Source organism: Emydura macquarii, unplaced genomic scaffold (genome assembly GCF_026122565.2).
Source record: "Emydura macquarii macquarii isolate MOO-44397 ecotype Brisbane River unplaced genomic scaffold, CSIRO-AGI_Emac_v2 contig_527, whole genome shotgun sequence".
NCBI classification, from domain to species: domain Eukaryota; kingdom Metazoa; phylum Chordata; order Testudines; family Chelidae; genus Emydura; species Emydura macquarii.
The window spans coordinates 913,721-930,706 of record NW_027130664.1 but is presented as its reverse complement, the minus strand read 5'-3'; the positions used below and the strand labels follow the sequence as shown (position 1 = coordinate 930,706).

The 16,986-nt window shown below is 66.3% G+C and overlaps 1 protein-coding gene across 2 annotated transcripts; it reads right to left on the bottom strand.

The window, feature by feature from the left end:
- Positions 1-1,307: 1,307 nt before the first annotated feature.
- SHE (Src homology 2 domain containing E) lies at positions 1,308-16,108 on the bottom strand. Of its 2 annotated transcripts, none has more exons than XM_067539231.1 (6): positions 15,201-16,108; positions 12,931-13,057; positions 7,719-7,965; positions 7,084-7,243; positions 6,343-6,462; positions 1,308-4,723 (listed from the first exon to the last, which is right to left on the bottom strand). In XM_067539231.1, exons 1-6 carry the CDS (start codon positions 15,672-15,674, stop codon positions 4,037-4,039), a joined length of 1,815 nt encoding a protein of 604 aa, XP_067395332.1. In that variant the 5' UTR covers positions 15,675-16,108; the 3' UTR covers positions 1,308-4,036. The 2 variants fall into 2 exon arrangements, with proteins under 2 accessions (XP_067395332.1, XP_067395333.1); XM_067539232.1 differs by having other exon boundaries at positions 4,393-4,723; positions 7,666-7,965.
- Between the last annotated feature and the right edge of the window lie 878 nt (positions 16,109-16,986).

The following is a 16,986-nucleotide window of genomic DNA, read 5'->3' as shown; positions in this document are numbered from 1 at the left end:
AAGAAGAAAAATGGCAGCTGCAGCTCGTGCACGTTCCCGGGGCGGCGGGAGGCAGGAAACCGCAGAGCCAGGAGCCCGGTCGCGCCTGCTGCCCGCGGGCCGCACAGTTCCCCTTCGGGGCTGGCCCCGGCTTATAAAAAGCTGCACAGGATGCAGATGGCTCTCTCGGGGCTGGGAAGAGCAAGGGGGGGATGGGGACGAACGTGGGGGCCGGCAGGGGCAAAGGCAGCAGGGGCCTGGCCCCCTCTTAGCAGCACCTGGGAGGCTGGCAGGGCTCTAGCCCTGGGCAGCTGGGGGGTGCCGGCTGTGGAGTCAAGGGGGAAATTACAGGGCAGGCTGCGTAACAAGGGGGGGGCTCCCAGGCAGCCCCTGGGAGGGTGGGGCGGGGAGGGGGCTAGCCCCACTGCACCACGGCAAAGGGATTTGAATGCTCTCCCTGTGCCTGCTCCGAGCTGCAGGCGGGGGCTGTCCCTGCCCGCCCAGAGGGGACGATTAGCTGCTTCCTATGTAAATGGCCCACCCCAAACGTGCCTGCTGGCCCCAGCTCTGCTCTGGGTTTGAGTCAGCCCCTTCCGTGCAGTGCCCAGCCCAGCTGGAGGGGTGTGTGTGTGGTGTGTTAACCAGAGGGGACGGCCAGGCCACCCCACCTCCTAGGGGGGCGCAGGAGTCAGGCCCCAAGCTGGTAACCAGCCCACGGGCAGGAAAAATGCCCCCCCTGGAGTGTGGCCAGGAGAGCACCCAGGACTGCTTTCAGCGACCTGAGGCCAGCAGCACTAGCTATTCTGGGCGACCCCCCCCCACCCCGGGCGGACGCGCCTCACGCCTGGTCCAGTCCTGGACTGGCCCATGCAGAACGGTTTATCCCGGCTCAGCGATGCTGGGCGATTTCCACAGCGCTGCACGGCCTCAGACCAGAGGCAAAGCCAGATTTACCCAGCGGTGACTAAGCAGCGGTGTGACTCCAGATTTACAGCGGGCTGACAGCAGACGCATGCGGTCAGCGGCTCAGGGTTTGTAACAGAAGAAGTTCCCGTGGGAGGGAACAAGGACAGTGACTGACGGGCTCTGCCGAGGGAGCAAGACCGCTTGGTCCTTGGTGCTGGTGTGAGTGCAGCAATGCCAATGCCAGCAGGCCGTGCCGCTGATTTCAATGGGTCGGGGGGGGGGGGCACATCAAAGATGCACCCAAATAACTGTTGCAAATGCCTCAGGCGCGTGCGTCTCCTGCCCAGGGCCCAGCACTGCAAACAGACGCTGGGCGAGGGGTTTTCTTGGCATGCCAGTTTATTTCCTAGCGCCAAGGCTGCAAACAGCACGTGCCCTGGTGCCAGGCTCACCAGACATTCAGCGATGTCAGGAAACCGTCCTGGGCCGCAACATAAATACGTAACAACACTTCCTGCAGACACGCCGCTGGTTAGACGCAGGCGCCACAGCACGACGGCAGACGAGTGGCAGAGTAACCGCGACGTTCGATGTGCCAAGGCGCACACCGGCGCTAACTCCTGAACCAAACAAGGCCGCGCTGCCGGGCGGGAACAGCTGCCCGGCTCTGGCCTTGTGCGAAACATGAAACAGCAACGCGCAAACCAGACACACAATGGATGGCGCCGCAGAGAGCTTTGGGCTCGTTGGATTCTGCTTTGGGAGGGCACATGGGATGCAGGTACATTCACACTGGCATCCACCGGGACACGGGGCAGCCTGGGTCTCGTTAGACGGGGGGGGGGGGGGGGGGGCGGGGTGTGTGTGTGTGTGTCACAAGGGGTGTTGATGCTTCTCCCGGCAGCGGCTGGCCCAGGCATGTCGCACCCACCTGCCAGCAGGGAGCCCGGGCAGGAACACCCCCGGCTGCTGCAAGGAAGGGAGCCCACACACGAGCCCACACACGGCCGGGTCCCCCCGTTCTCTCAGTGCTGGCCGCAAGGTGGCAGCATCCTCCCACCCCTCGCTGGGCTCTGCCTGGCCCAGGTATAGGCCCTGGGGACCCCCCCCCCCACAGCTCTTTTTGGGGGCAGGTCAGAGGAGAGGGGCAGCATTCGGGGCGGGGGGTCCTGCTGGCCGTTTGTGTCCCACCTGCAACAAACCACCGTCAAGTGCCCACCAGGGCAGCCAAGCAGGTGCTGAATGGAGCCAGCCCAGCCTCACCTCAGGGGCTCAGCCACGTGCTCAGCGGCTTTGCTGACTCGGGGCCCGGCCCCCATGAGGGCAGCACCGACGGCCATTGGTTACCCGGGTTAGTGGGGCCGTGGCTCTCGGGGGACGCACCTGACCTGAAATGACGACGACGAGGCTTTTGGGGCTGCCTGGATCAGGCCCCTTTACGGGGAGAGCAGCAACTGACTTGCGGTTGGGGCCGTGCTGCTTTACCCGGCCTGCTGTGGGCAAACCCCTGCAGCCGCCCCAACAGGTACGCAGTTACCCCGGGATAAAGGGCCGCGCCTCACACGCACGTGCCCCCCCCACCCCGGCACTAGCCAGCCCCAGCCCTGCGGGGACTAGCCACCAGCCGCCGGGCACCGTCACAGCCACGTGTCCGCACTAGCACCTGCGCTGGTGTGCCTGGGCCAGGCCTGGTTACACAGGGGACCCCGAGAACGCTACGCTGCCGAACCCCACCACACAGACCAAGGTCACACACGGGGGGGGGCGGGGGAAGGACTCAGGCTGGAGCCACCCCACAGGGGCCTGGCGTTCAGGTCGTGCTGGGCGCCTGCCCTCTCTACGACGGAGGGTGTGGGGCCCTCACTGCCCACTGGGCAATTCAGCTCACGCCTGTCTCCACCCCACTAACCCCCTGGCCTTGTGGGGCAGAAATGAGACTTTCACGCCAGCTGTAAGCACCTCCAGCCAGCCGCCCGGGTCCAGCGCGCCTGCTCACGCCCAGTTCAAGGCCTGCTGCAGGCTGCTCTGCTCAGCTTGCTTGCCCTCGCAGAGCGGCTGTCCGGCCGTGCCCAGACTGCGGGTTACTGCAGGGCTTTTTAAAAACCCCACAGCAGAGGTCTGTGTTTAAAGGGACAGCACGGGTGCTGCCAGGAGCCTGCGGTGCCGTTACTGATGCCCCTCGGGCACGGTCGGGGCCTGGCCCGGCTAAAGGGCTATTTAGAGCCTGGGGAGGCGACGGGAAAAGGTTCCAATGACTCTGTAACACTCGCCCCGCCCCCCCCAATTAGGGAAATCCTTCTTAGGGTCCTGGCAGGCCGGCTGCTGGGACCAGGCCCCAGGGGCTCCACCCCTAAAATGAGCGCGCACAACGCTGCCGTCCCGCCATCCCTGCCGCACGCCCCCGGGGCTGGCCAGGGAGGCTGAAGGCCTTGCGCCGGCGTTGCAAATTCAGGGGGAGCTCGTGGACCCCCCATGTGGAAGTGCTGAGCCGCACGGGTCAGTGGACTGCAGCCTCAATTAGCCAGCGATGGCTGCAGCGGTTTGGCCCGGTCCTCGGGCTACCCGGGGCAGAAATGCACAGGGCGCAGTGGGCTGGAGCCCTGGGAGGGGTGAGGGGGCAGGGCGGACAGACCCAGCCGCTCACAGGCTGGAGTAAAGTGGGGTGAAGGGGCTGCTCTGGTGCCAGGCCCAAGCTGCCCACAGCCGCCAGAGATCCCAGCAGGCAAAGGGGACATCGCCCTCTCCGGGAGCGGCCCCGGCTCGGCCCAGCGTGCCCGGCGGCAGGAGGCAGCGGGGGAGGCGCTCTGGCCTGGCTGAGCCAGACATGACTCAGGCTGAGAACTGGAGCCGCGGCTCAGCCCCATGCCCGCTACTGTCCCGGTCCAGCGGACGTCCCCGGGCAGGGCGGGGGGCGGGGCTGGGCCCATCCCTCCAGCAGCTCCCGCGCTCCGCTGGCAAGGGGACAAGGTGACACTATGTCCACGTACTGGGGTAAAGTCCAACGTCCTCCCAGGCACATCGCCGGGCGGGGGGACGGGGGGGGGGGGGGGGGGGCGCTGGGAAGCCAGCGATGGCAGCACCAAGCGGTTGAGCAGGGAGGGCCCATCACGTGGCTGGGAAGCAGCCCCAGACGCGTGCTCTGCTCCGGGGCTCAGCACCACACCGGAGCCCGCGGCAGATGAGCGCCGACGGACAGAGGCAAAGCCTGAACCCAGGATCCCCCCCCCCCCCAGCGCGACCATGAACCCGCCTTTATCCTCAGAAGCAGCTGGAGCTGGCCACGTGGAGACAGGCTAGTGGCTCGCCGGCCCGCGGGCCCATCTCTGCTGAGCCTACATCCCTTTATCCCAGCACCCAGGCATGGCTGCTGCAGCGCTGTGGAGGGCCGGGGGCTCTCTGCGGGGAGGGTTCCCAGGCTGCAGACCCTGCTAGCCCTGGGGGTGCCGTGCTGCATGCCCGACAGCCCCTCCCCTGCGGGCAGCACCCGCACACCAGCTGCAAGGGGACCAGGCAAGAGCGGTCGCGGGGAGTCTTTGCGTCTCTGTCCAGGGGGGGCCCAGAGCACCTGTTGCTCCCACAATGCACCTGGCTCCACGAGCAGGCCCCCCCCCCATGCAGCTGGCTGGGCGTGGCCGTCTCCTTGGGGCGCTGCTAATGCAGCTTGCTGGGGACGGGGTGCAGCAGGGTCATGTGCTCGGCCCCTTTGAAGGGCAGCTTCTGCGTGGAGTAGTGACGCACCAGCTCGGGGATGCTGCCGAAGGCGCCGCTGGTCTGGCTCAGCGTGTACCGGCTGTCCTTGGTCTGGGCCACGATGATGTGGACACATCCCTGACTGGTCCTGCAGCAAAGCCGGGGCGGGGGGGGGAGAGAATCAGCCCTGCCCAGGGAAGCAACCGCAGCCAGGGTCTCTGCCCTCCCCGCCACAACCAGCGCAGACCGTAGCCCTGCCGCCGGCTCCTCCCGTTCCAGCACTTCAGGCAGCAAAGCTCACAATGCCGGAGCAGCTTCGTCAGCTCCACTGCACAGAAGGGAAACCGCGGCACAGGGCGGCTGGTCCTCAGCAAGTTAGTGCAGAGCCAGGAATAGAACCCAGGAGTCCTGGCTCCTGACCACTAGCCCCCCACTCCCCTCCCAGAGCTGTACCTAGAACCCAGGCGTCCTGTCCACCAGCCCTGCTCCCCACACGCGGGTGACCCCATAGCAGCAGTGTCCGAGCCCACAGGGAGACGTCTCCGCTCACAGCAGCTGGCTCAGACCCAACGGGAGCTGCTGGGTGCAGAGCTCTGGCCGGCTCCATGGCGGTCTGGGGATGGGGTATCGCCCTGGGCACTGACTCCCGCCCCCGCCAGGCTCTGGGGACTGCGGCTGGCCGCTAGCCCAATGCGAGGGCTGCTTCCCGGCTGCCTGCACTTTGGGCCGTTGTTTGCACCCAATACTCCCAGCCAGAGCAACAGGGTCACCCCCCCCCCCCCGCCCCAGCAGGCATGATGGAAGCAGCCGCACAAGGCGTTGGCGCTGGGGGGCTCCACACCGAGCCCCTGGGTTTCCTCTGGACACTTCCTGGGCTCAGACCCGGGTGATGGTCCCCATTTCCTCGGGCTTGGCCCAGCGAGGAGGCTGCCCAGGCCGTTCCGGCTGCGCGGTCGTGCCGGTCACTAGCCCAGCCCACGTTTGTTCCCTTCCCTGCTCCGATTGTTTCGGCTCCAGGGCTCCGCTTCCTCAGGAAGGAAACGCCGCCAGCCCTCCCGACAGCGCTCCTCCAGTGCTGGGCCACGGAGCCAGGGGCCAGGCACCACCACGCCCTGGGCTGGCCCGTGGGGACGCTCCTCCCGGGGCAGAGTCAGAGATGGGGGGCCCCACACTTAACCCTTGGGCAGCCGGTGCGTGGGCTCCACACCCACAGGGCCCAGAGTCCAGTGGGGCGATGCCGCTCCCCCGAGACGCCTGCCCAGGAAACGTGTTCCCGCCAGGCAGCCCACAGAACTCTCCCGGACTCCTGGGCTCTATTCTCAGCTCGGGGAGGGAGAAGGGGTCCAGTGGGTTAGAGCAGAGGGGGCTGGGAGCCAGGACTCCTGGGTTCTATCTCTGGTCCAGGGAGGGGCACAGGGTTTAGCAGCCGCAAGAGCACGGTGCTCGGTCTCCTCCAGCACGCCCGCCCTGGGGTGTCACGCTCCCTTGTTTGATCCCGTGCACAAGTCTCCAGCAGCTGGGCTCCCGCACCAGCCGACCCCACCTCGCCCCAGGAAACGCCCAGCTCAGTCGGTCTCAGCAGCAGTGGAGCCGGCCCCAGCGTCTCCCCTTTAGAGGGATCCCAGCCCGCAGGACACCCAGTGTCCCCGCCTGGACACAGGCCGCTGGGGGACGTGTCGCCAGCCAGGCCCATCCAACCCCCCTGAGGCTGGAGCCCTGATCCCAGCTCTTCCTGGCCCCCCGCAGGCAAACGCCGCAGCCACCTACTTGAGCGCGATGGAGTATTTGCTGGTGCCCGTCTCGCTGGTCCGCACCAGGTAACCGGCCTCTCTGCAGGGCTGCAGCCGGCTCTCGGCCTCTGCCCGGGTGATGGCTCCATGGTACCAGCTGGAGCAGTAGAAAAGGGGCTTGGTTTCTGAGCACGGAGAGTCCTGCAGGGTCCCTGAGTCCTGGCTATGGGGCGGGCCCCTGCCCAGCAATGGGGGGGTTACAGTAACCCTTCGTGTGCTCTCCCAAGGGGGGGGTGGGGGTGCCTGGCAGGTTAATAAAAGGCACCTGCTTTGCCCTGCATGCCGGCTGGGCCCTCGGGGGCTGGGTATCCAGGGGTGTGGGAGGTCGATAATCTTGTTCTGCTGGAGATCCCGGGATGGGAGGAGATGGGGCCGGGAGAGGAGCACGGCGACCTGCGGAGCCCACTGGAACCCCACCACCGGGGCTGGCCCAGAGGCACTGCCGCGCGGCTCTTCCCCACGCTCCTCACCATGCTATAGCTGGAGGCAGGGCAAGGCGAGGAAAGTCCATTTTCCCAGGCGAGCAGGGAAAGCCGGGGAGGCAGGGCCAAGGCCAGAGGGACAAACCAGAGCCTTGGGATGGAGAACGGGCGGAAATGGCCGACAGCTCCCCAAAGTGACGACGCACAGAAGGTCAATTTCTGATGCCAGCCCCTTGTGTTTGGGAAGCTCTGTGGGCCGGGGGCTGGGCAGGCGGGGGGGGGGGGGGACGACTCACGGCTGCTTCTCCAGCGACAGGGCTGGATCCACGCGCTCGCCCTCGCCGTGCTCTGGGGGCGTCGGCTTCAGCGTCTTGGGGGTCCAGCTCTTCTGGCGCTGGTGCTGCCGCAGCGCCTCCTCCTTGGGGACGCCCGCCCTCTCCGACCCCTCGAACTGGACTGCAAGGAAGGCAGGGCTCCCTTCACCACCTGCGGCGGGCGGGAGGGCCCGAATGGCCCAGGCTTGTCCCCCCAGGGCCGCCACGGCCTTCCCCGCCACACCCGGATTCTGTGCAGCCGCCCTCCTCACCTCCAGCTGAGCCTGGAGCCCCCAGGGGATGGTGCTCCCCACTGGATCCGGCACCGCCTTGGCGTGGGCAGACACCTGCTGTCTTGCCGGAAGAGCCATTCCCTGGACTCCGCTAGCCGGAGAGTGGGGCCGCTCCCCTGGGCAGCCGGGAGCCACACGGGAACCAGAGCGACCCCTCTGCTGCTCCCCAGAAAGCAGGCCCCAGGCAGGTGCCCGTGTGCCTCTGTCAGCTGGACGCCCACCCCAGAGCCTCCCTCACCCCACAGACCCTCCCCACCCAGCCCCACCCTACCCGACAGAGCCTTCACTATCTGCTCCTTCTTCCATTCCCAGGGCTGCTCGTACTCGGCGGCCGGGCGCTCGTCGTTTTCCGGGAGCCGACTGTCTGCGGCCCGCGCCTTCCTGTCCTGCGCCTCCCCGGGCTCATAGGGGGTGTCGTAGAGCTGCAGCGGGGCCTTCCCCGGCTGCTCCTTAGAGCACTGCCGCTTGGGCGCCGTGTCTGGCCGGGCGCCGCTCTCCCCCGGCTCCCCAGGGCCGTCCAGCAGCAGGATGGCTTTGACCAGCGGGTCCTTGGAGCCCCGCCTGCGGATTTCTGAAGGGCGAGGGGAGAGGCAGAGTCAGGCAGCCCCCCAGAGTCCTGCAGGCAGAGCGGGGATGGGGGGCTAGCAAGGGGGCCCCAAGACAGCGGTGAACAGCCCGGAACCTGCCATGTCAGGGCCCGATCCAACCCCCCGCCCCAGAGATTCCCACGGAGGCACTGGCCCAGCCTGTCCCAAGGGCTGACCTGAGCCAGCTTATACTGGGAACACCCAGCACCCCCGTGAGAACAGCACAGCCCCGCTCTGGGGGGCAGGGTTAGCACCGCTCTGGGACACTGGCACATGCAGCTGGGAGGGAGACACGCTCCGGTCTCCTCCCTGAATGCGTGGGGCTGGGAAGGCACGTCCTGGCACAGCCCCCCAGCTCTGAGGGTTTAAGCTGGGCGTAGAGCCCCGGTCCCCGGCCCTGCTGCAGGAGTGAGAGGTAAAGATCAGGGCCAGGCCAGGAAGGAACCAGAGGGAGGTTGGGGGGAAGAGACTCTGGGAGCCTCTCGGCCCCTCCTCCGACTGTGCCGGCACCTGGGCTGCCCTGACGCTGAGGCGCCGCAGTAAGAGAAACAATCCTGGGCTGCAAACGGATCCTTCCTGCGGGGAGGAAGGAGGGGGACGTGCCGGAGCGGCTCCCGGAGGAAATGGAGGCAGGAAGCTACGCCCTGGCAGCCCGATAGGAACCCCGACACCGGGGCAGGACAGGGACACGGGGCTGGCACCAGCTCATCCTGCTGGTCTCGGGACCTGCGTGCAGCTGACCAGTGCTGGGCTGGGCTGGGGGCTCGCCCAGCGCCCCCCATCACAGGCCCAGGACTGATGCTGTAACCCAGCTCCTGGAGCTGATGGGCCCAAGAGCCCGGCTCCCTCATTCCTCTGGCTCTGGAAGGGGCCAAGATTTAAGGGCGCCTGGCCTGGCCACCCTGCGGCAACCATTGCTGGCCCCCTGAGTCTCCCCACCGACCCAGCACCTCTGGGAGGGCAGCCTGGGGCAGAGCCTCTGCACAGGGCCCAGCAAATGGGAGCGTGGGTCCCCCGCGTGCACAGCAGAGCCGTCAATAAAACCATCTGCCTGCCCCGGCCCTTCTGACACCGCAGAACCCTGGCGGCACGGGTCTGCAAGCAGCCCAGGCCGGCCCTGCATGGAAAAAACCCATCAGCAGCAGCAGCAGATCTCGCATTTCCAGCCTGCGTTCGACTCACTTCCTGTTATTCTGCCCAGCTGCAGAACCTCCGGGATGAGGCGAGTCCCGGCCCGGCGCGGCGCGGCGCTGCCTGGGGAGCGGGACAAACACGGCGGCTGCTAGGCACCCGCCGGCTGGATTTTCCAAAGGTTAGCGGGAGAAAGTGGCTGCTCAGTTTGGCTCCGACAAGGGGAACAAAGCTGTAAATAATCCCGATTCCCTGGAGACAGAAACAAAGCCAGAGAACTTCTGGCCCCGGAAACGGCGGGGGAACCTCAGAGGTGAAAGCTGAGACGTGCTCTGCCGACCCCCTGCACTCTGCCCCACGGCCTAGCTCTCCAGGCCAGTGCCCCTCCAGCCCAACCCCGGCCCCTCCTGCTGGCCACCCGGGCAGCCCTCCTGCCCGGCTCCGCCGGGGCCCAGCAATCCGCCCCATGGAAGCGGCAGCTAGTCAGGCCTGGACGCTCTCGAGCCCGCACGAAGCCCCGTCAAGCTGACCATTGTGACGGGCAGTGTGGTGTCAGGACGCGGCGACAGTAAATCCCGCTGTGGCACTTGCTCAGCGTCCCACTGACTCCGAGGAGGGGCAGGCACATGCCCAGCTGCTTTGCACGGTCAGGGCTTTACGCCAGGCAGCGATCGGGATGGACCCGAAGGCTGCAGTTGCAAACAGCCCCGTGCACCTGACTCTGCTCCCCCACGCAGGGCAGGCTTCCGCCGGCTCTTCCCGAGGCGTGGCCTCCCAGCCCCAGCCTGGGCTGTCACCAAGAGCGGGATCAGCTGGCACCAACAGGTCCCAGAGGTACTCGGTGCTAGCTGCCATGCGCCCTGCACTCCAGCTCGGAGGGGGGGGGAGGGGCGCCCCTTTGCTGTGCTACTCACATGGCAAACACAAGTGCCCCGTGGCTGAGCCCTGGCCCACAGACACCAACTGGAGCCTTCCACGGCCTTCAGCTCAGACCCCAGCGCAGGCGGAGGCAGTAACCCGCGGAATTCAAAGCGCCTCTGGCGTCCCCAAGAGCCTCGCTCGTCAGGTACGGCCCCGCAGCCCCCCGGGGTCGGTGACCAAAGGCTGAGCCAGGCCCCCATCCCCAGGGGAGCACCTTCCCTCCAGCCGTGGGAATGGGGAGCTCCACCAGCCCCAGGAGGACGGCGCAGGGTGAAGGCACGAGCCAGTGGCCGGCGAAGGAGCTCTGTGCGCACGGGGGCCGTCCTTTCCCGTGTGTTTGTGCAGCGCCCAGCACAACGGAACCCGGGCCGGCCGGCCCAATCCCACGGGAATGGTAACAGGGGCGAGAGGGAAGTGAACCGGCCTAGACGCGGGTGGGGGCGGCCCTGGGGCCTGCCCCACCCCTGGGTTCGGCCAAGCGCTTTGGCGCCTGAATGCTCTGCAGGTGCAAGGGGAGCTCTGAACTCCAGGATCAGGCCCATCGAGGGGGATTTGGTGACTGGCTCCACAGAGCGCTTCCCGCTTCACCACGTTAACCCCTCTCATTCCCCCGCGTCCCCCGCCGGCTCCTGGGTGAGCTTCACTTTTCACTTCCTTCCATTGAAGGCTTTCAGCGGAGGTCAGAGTCCAACGACCCCGGTGTCAGCGCCTGGCCAGCGCCCGCCCTCCTCGAGCCCTGCTCCTTATCTCTCACCGCAGAGCAACAGGAAACAGAAGAGCCAGCCCGCTTCCATCCTGTTCCTTTCCATTTCCAAGGGCTGCCGGCTGCTCCCGAGCCCAGCACATCAGCCCCAGCCTGAGAGCTGCAGGGGAGGGGTCCTGCCTCAACATCTGCAAATCTCCCTTTCCCGCCGGCCATTCCCCGACCCTTGAAAAACACCCCAGAGCGAGACGGGGCAGATTTAAATACCCGCAGCGTTACCAACCCCCGCCCCAAAGCGGCCTCACGGCGGACACAGCAATCAAGGAGCCAGGCCGTGCACAGGAAACAGACTGAACATAGTCGAACCCCAGCCCTCCAGGGAAGGCCAGGCAGGCAGACGGTTTAAAGTTTCACACTCCACCCAGGCCTCATCCCGCCCAGAGTTTCCCTTTTCCCACAAAGGCACCTGTTAAAATCCACATGAGACAGCCCGACCCTGCTGGCTTGGGACCAAGGGGGGCCTCCCAGCTGGCAGCAACGGGCGCCTGGAGGAGAACTGTCCTGCCACCCACTCGTGGGCCCCGGCGGCAGAGGCGAGCGCCCAGACCCAGCTGGAACATCCACCTGCAGGGGCGTTTCGCCCTTTGGAAACCCAGGACAATGTCTCTGCACAGGGGGCCTCAGGCTAGCGTGACTTGCTGTGCCCCCTGGGAGGAGAAAACCGACTCTGTTCTGTGTTTGTACAGGGCCAGACACCCCGGGTCAGGACTGGGGCGCCCAGGCACTACCGAAACACACCTAATAATGTACAGCACCAGACACCCCGGGTCAGGACTGGGGCGCCCAGGCACTACCGTAATACACCTAATAATGTACAGCACCAGACACCCCGGGCCAGGACTGGGGCTCCCAGGCGCTGCCGCAGCATAAATGAGAAGATCAGTGTGGCCAGACCGCAGTCCAGATGCCATGGGCCTCAGGGAACGCCCACAGCGATCGGAGGTGCTGCTGCAGCTCCGGGCGCAGTCCTCGCGCTGGCCAGTAACGAGCACACCCCCAGGGCCCCAGGCTGGCTTGTGTGGCCCATGCGGATGCCCAGGTTGGCTGCTTCTTTCCTGCTCTTTTGAGCCATGCTAGCCACACTCCAGCCAGCCGAGGGAGGCAGGGGGCTCGCCCAGCATTAAAGTAGGCAGACCTGCTTTTCTAGGGCGCATCTCCCATCCGCACCTCGGACAAAAGCACCTATGGGGGGGGGGGGGGACTGCCCTGCTGCAGAGCACGCTTCTCCACCTTCGCCAGCACGGCCCTGCAAGTTCATGCCAGTGGGGGAGCATGATCTTCAAAATGGCTCCCCCCGTGCGGCGTGACCTCGCACGCACTGTGTGTCTGGGGTCCCACCGGCAGGACACGCCGTGCCCAGACGCACCAGAAAGTCCCGTTTCCCGGTTGACGCGTGATCGGCAGCCCCAAGCACACAGCCCCCTTCGGCAGGTGCTGCAGTGCTGTCCTCAGACAGGTACCGGGACCCCCCACCACATCAGTCTCAGTCTCAGCCCCTCGCCCTAAGCTGCAGAAATCCCCGCTCGGAACCTGCAGTGCCATCTCTGCAGGGCTCGCTCTTGTGCTCTGGAAGCCGGGTTTTCAGAAGGGCCAGCAATGCCAGGAATTCGCGACCACAGTGAGGTGCATTGATTCGCAGGGATGCCCAGGGCCCCCGGGATCTGGAACTGGCAAAGCCCAGCCTGCAGAACCCCCTAAAGCGACTCATCCCACAAGGCTTTGTGGGGTTTCCTGGGTCTTTGGTTGCCCTTGAACTAGTTTCTTCTCCGCCTATAAATCCCAACACCCTGGTATCTGGGCGTCTTCCCCCCCATCGCTGGTAGCTAGAGAACCAGCATCCCTGTTGTACAGGTCGGGAACTGAGACCCAGAGAGATCCAGGGCGGCATCCTGACAAGTAGCTAGGTGCCTAAAGATGCACAAAGGCATCTACTGGGATCTTCAAAACTCCTGCCAGGCCCCTTCAAATAACCCGGCCCTGGGAGCGTTCCAGGGTGAGACAGAGCCAGGCACTGAACCCAGGTCCCACACGCTAGGCCAGTGCCCTAACCACCACCAGACTGCCCCTCTGCCTCCTCCCTATCAGGGTCCCCGGGGCAGGCATCCGTCCCCTCGCTGGTGGCTCCCCCACGTACCTGTTATCATCTGCTGTGCGTCGTAGGGCTCCATGTACCCGTCATTCTCCCCCCGCTGCTCCGCGTCCCTCTGACCCTTGGTGCGCTTGGCGTCATAGGGGTCGGCATAGTCCTCCAGGACGATGACCTGCAGGGGGCAAAGAGTTCCCAACACATGGGCCAGGACACACCCGCCGGGCCCTGCCAGCCATGGGAAGCCACCTACGAGCCGCAGCACCAATGCGCCCAGGTCTGGGGCATCAGGGCCTGCTTTTCCAGGGGTGCTGAGGCCCACCCTTCCCTCACAATCAGCCCGAGAGGTGGGTGCTCAGCACCTCTAAAATTCAGGCCCCTCAATGACTAGCAGCTCCTGGCATCACTGCGCAGCTCCGGGCTCTGCTTCGCTGCCACTGCTGCTGGCACAATTGTGCCACACACCTGTGTTCACACGCGCTGAGACCTGGAATGCGTCACAGGTAGAGAGAAGAGAGGCCCAGCTCTGCCACTGCCTTGCTGGCTGGCCTTGGGCAAGTCCCTTCTCCTCTCTGTGCCTCAGTTTCTCCTCCCACACTTTGCCTGTTCAGCCCTTTGAACCCGCCGGGGTAGGGGCTCTCACTCACCATGCGTCACATTAGACGTGATGCGTCACCACAGCACGGCAGCTAACGCCCGGGGAGATACCAGTGCAGACAAGGCACTCTAGCCCTCACAGAAGCTGGCTGCTCGTGGTGACACTAGAGGGGAGCCTGGAATTCACCACAACCTGACAACACTCGTGACAAACCACAACTGCCTTGTGCTCACTGGGATTGCCTCTGCACGTGTGCAGCGCCCTGAACTGGAGACCCCCTGGTCAGACGGGCGCTGAGAGGCAGATACACACAGGGGCTGCAGGCAGTGGGGGATGCGTGGCAGAAGGCTCTTGCGCCAGCAGGAGCAGAGGGAAGCAGGAGTAGTAAGGGGGCAGGGGAGTAACGCGCTCCTTGGCTACAGAAGGCAACATGAAATCAACGCACGGCACGGCGAAAAATATGAGCCAGTCGGGGGCTGGGGATGCTCGCTCCTGCTCCCCCAGACCGTGGGCGTATGCACAGGACAGGCTCCAAGCCAATTTCCCCTGAGCTCTCACTATCCAACAAATAACCGCAGCCTCCAGGGAAACACTGGGGCCTGGGCCAGTGCAGCGGAGAGCCGAGGGGTCTCTGCAGAGCAGTCAGGGAGGGGCACGGAGCTGTGGGGCAGAGGCGAGCTGAATTAGAGTGACTCAGGGCTCCTGGGCCTGGACTGGGACCGCGGGGACGCTGCAGAGCAGGACTGACGGGCGCTGGCTTGCCTTACGGGAAGCACAGGACTGAAAACCTGGGGGCGGGGAGGAGTCTGTGGGTCAGGACTGACGGGCCAGGGCTGAGACGTGTGGGCCCCTCTGTCCCGGGCAGCGGGAGGGCTGCCGGTCAGGATCAAGGTTCACGCCAGCGCAGTTAGTGGCGCTCAGATTCAAGGACGCAGACGCTTTATGTAGCTAAACCCCAGCCCCCGAGCGAGCACGTCCCACTGCCAGCAAACTGGCTCCTTCCAACCCGACTTTCCAGAGCCGTTTACTTAACGCGCAGCACAGCCAGCAGTGACTAAACGAGGTCAGCCTGGGATCAGTGGGGGGAGCTGCAAGGGACAGAGAGCTTATTCTCCCTTTGACAGATTAAAGCGAGACTGGGATAAAGGGAATTATGAAAAGAACAGAGCAGGGAAAGGGCTCAGCCGGGGGGTTAGCCGGGCTAATCAGACAGCTGAGCTGACAGCGTTTAAAGCTGCCTGCTCCAAGCGTTTTCCTCGTGTCCCTCCTTTTGCAGTACCCGGGTGTGTGTGTGTGTGTGTGTGTGTGTGTGAGAATGTGACTTCTCCAAGGCCGTGCAAGAGCCCTGCCACGCAAAGGGGCGCCGGCTCCCTCTAGGTCCCGATCCTTTGCTGACGCTAATGGGGTTTCAATCCATCCGCCAGGGAAACACCATCCCCTGTCTCAGTCCAAGGCCGACAGAGCACTGCACCGCACTGCAGACCAGCTGTGTTCGGAGCTCGGGTTAGCCGTGCGAGAGAAGCCAAAGGGCAGCCTGCTGGCCCAGGTGAAAAGCGGAGTGGCCGCGTCTTCCCTGGGTTTCGCCCTGAGTTAAGAGCGGCCATGTGTGGCCGTGTGGACACACCCTGGGTGAGCGCCCACGCACGTGCAATGGGCCATCGGTGGCGCTGGGCACTGGATCCAGCTCCTGTGAGAACAAGCCCCCGGCGCGGCTCCTTACCGTCTCCTGCTTGGCGGCCTTGCCCTGCTCCTGCTCTGGCGACGGGCTGCGGGCTGGCGTCGGGCTATTGCTGGGGTAGCTTTTCCCGTTCTTCTCATGGGCATCCACCTTGATGAGCCGGCTCCGGTAGGTGCTGCAGCCGGCGCCCTTGGGGGCTGCCGCCGGGGGGCTGCCTTCCGCCCGCGAGTTCTTGCGCATCTTGCCCGTGGCAGCCTGGAGCAGCCCCTGCAGGTTGTCCCGGGACAGCCGGCTGCCACCATCCTTGCCGGGCCCTGGGGCCGCCCTGCAGCCTCCCAGCTCAGCGGCCGAGTTCTTGCGGTTCTTGCCCTGCAGCGGGCCGCAGCCTGGCTCGGCGGGGCCCCCGGGCTTTCGGGAGGCGCTGCACAGCTTGCCCAGGCTGCCGCTGCCCGGCCTGGCCCGCTCCGAGACGGTCTTCAGGTTGGAGGGGAACTCCTTGAACCACTTGGCTGCCATGGGCTGTGGGAGATGCCGGCCGGCAGGCTGCGGCTGGGAACGGCCAAGGCTGAGATGCCGTGGGTGGGGGGGGCCACAACCTTTGAGGGGAGTGGGGTGTCCACCCCATGCACGGGCGGGGCAGAGGGGGGTCCAGAGCCTGGTAGGTTTGGTGGGGAAGGGGCCGTGCCCCACACACGGGGCCTGCGTGGGAACGCGGTGCCAGTTCAGAGCCAGCAGGGGATGTGACTCCGGAGAAGGGGGTGGCCCGGCTCCCACTTCTCCCCCCGTCCCTCACGCTGCCAGCGGGGAGGGCAGAGTGGGACAGGCGCCAACCCACGGGCCGGTTGGAGGGGAGCGTCACGGGCAGGGGGGCCCCACTGCGGACATGGGACTCTGGAGTCACTCTGGGGGGCTGGGCCTTCACGCATCGGGGGGGGGGGGGGCAATTTCACCTGCAGGAGAAGGGGGCAGGGATCCTTCTTCACCCCAGGGGCAGCCGGGGTCTCAGGGAGAATTCGTTCCTTGGCTCCGGCGGGGGGGGGGGACAGATGGGGTCGCTCCGGGGTCCCTGATCCTTCGCCCCGGGCGGCGGGGGGGGGGCAGATGTGGCTGCAGGTCCTTCACCCCGCCCCACGGGGCCCCAGGAAGCGCGGCTGGGAGCCCAGCTCCAGGGCGGCTCCGAGGGGCTCGGCGAGGCGCAGCGGGACGGGCTCGGTGTCTCCAGCGCCCAGCTCAGCTCAGCTCCGCTCCGAGTCCGCGGCCGCCGGCCAGCGCTGCCGGGCTCCCCGCCCAGATCCGGAGGGGGCGGCGCAGGGAGGGGGGGCGGCCTGCAGCGAGCCCCGCTCCGCGGGCAGCAGAGGCGCAGGGCAGAGCTGTCCCGGGGCGCGATCCGCCGCGCAGCGAGCGGGGCAATGGAGAGAGGCGTCCCCTGATCACTGCCGCGGGGCCAAGTGCGCAAAATGCGCAAAGTGCGCAAATCGGGATTGCAAAGCGCGCAGAGCCGGTAACAGCGCCCGCTGCGCCTTGCGCGTTAACAACCGCGCCCCAGCAGCGCGCGCCATCGCCGCCCTGCGTCTCCAGCCGCCCGGCCCCGCTGCGCACTTTGCACGCGCTGCGCAGGGGGAATCGCTGCGCACTTTGCACGCGCAGAGACCAGCGCAGACGCTGCCTCCTGCGGGTCGTTGCCGTAACTTACACCCCGCGCGGCGCGGCGCCGCCCGTACTATCCCGGTACCGGGCAGAGCGGGCCGGCCAACGTGGCCCGGGCTCGGCTAATAAGGGCCCGGCCGGGCTGCCCGGCCCCGATGCACGGACGCCCAGTGTGCAGCGG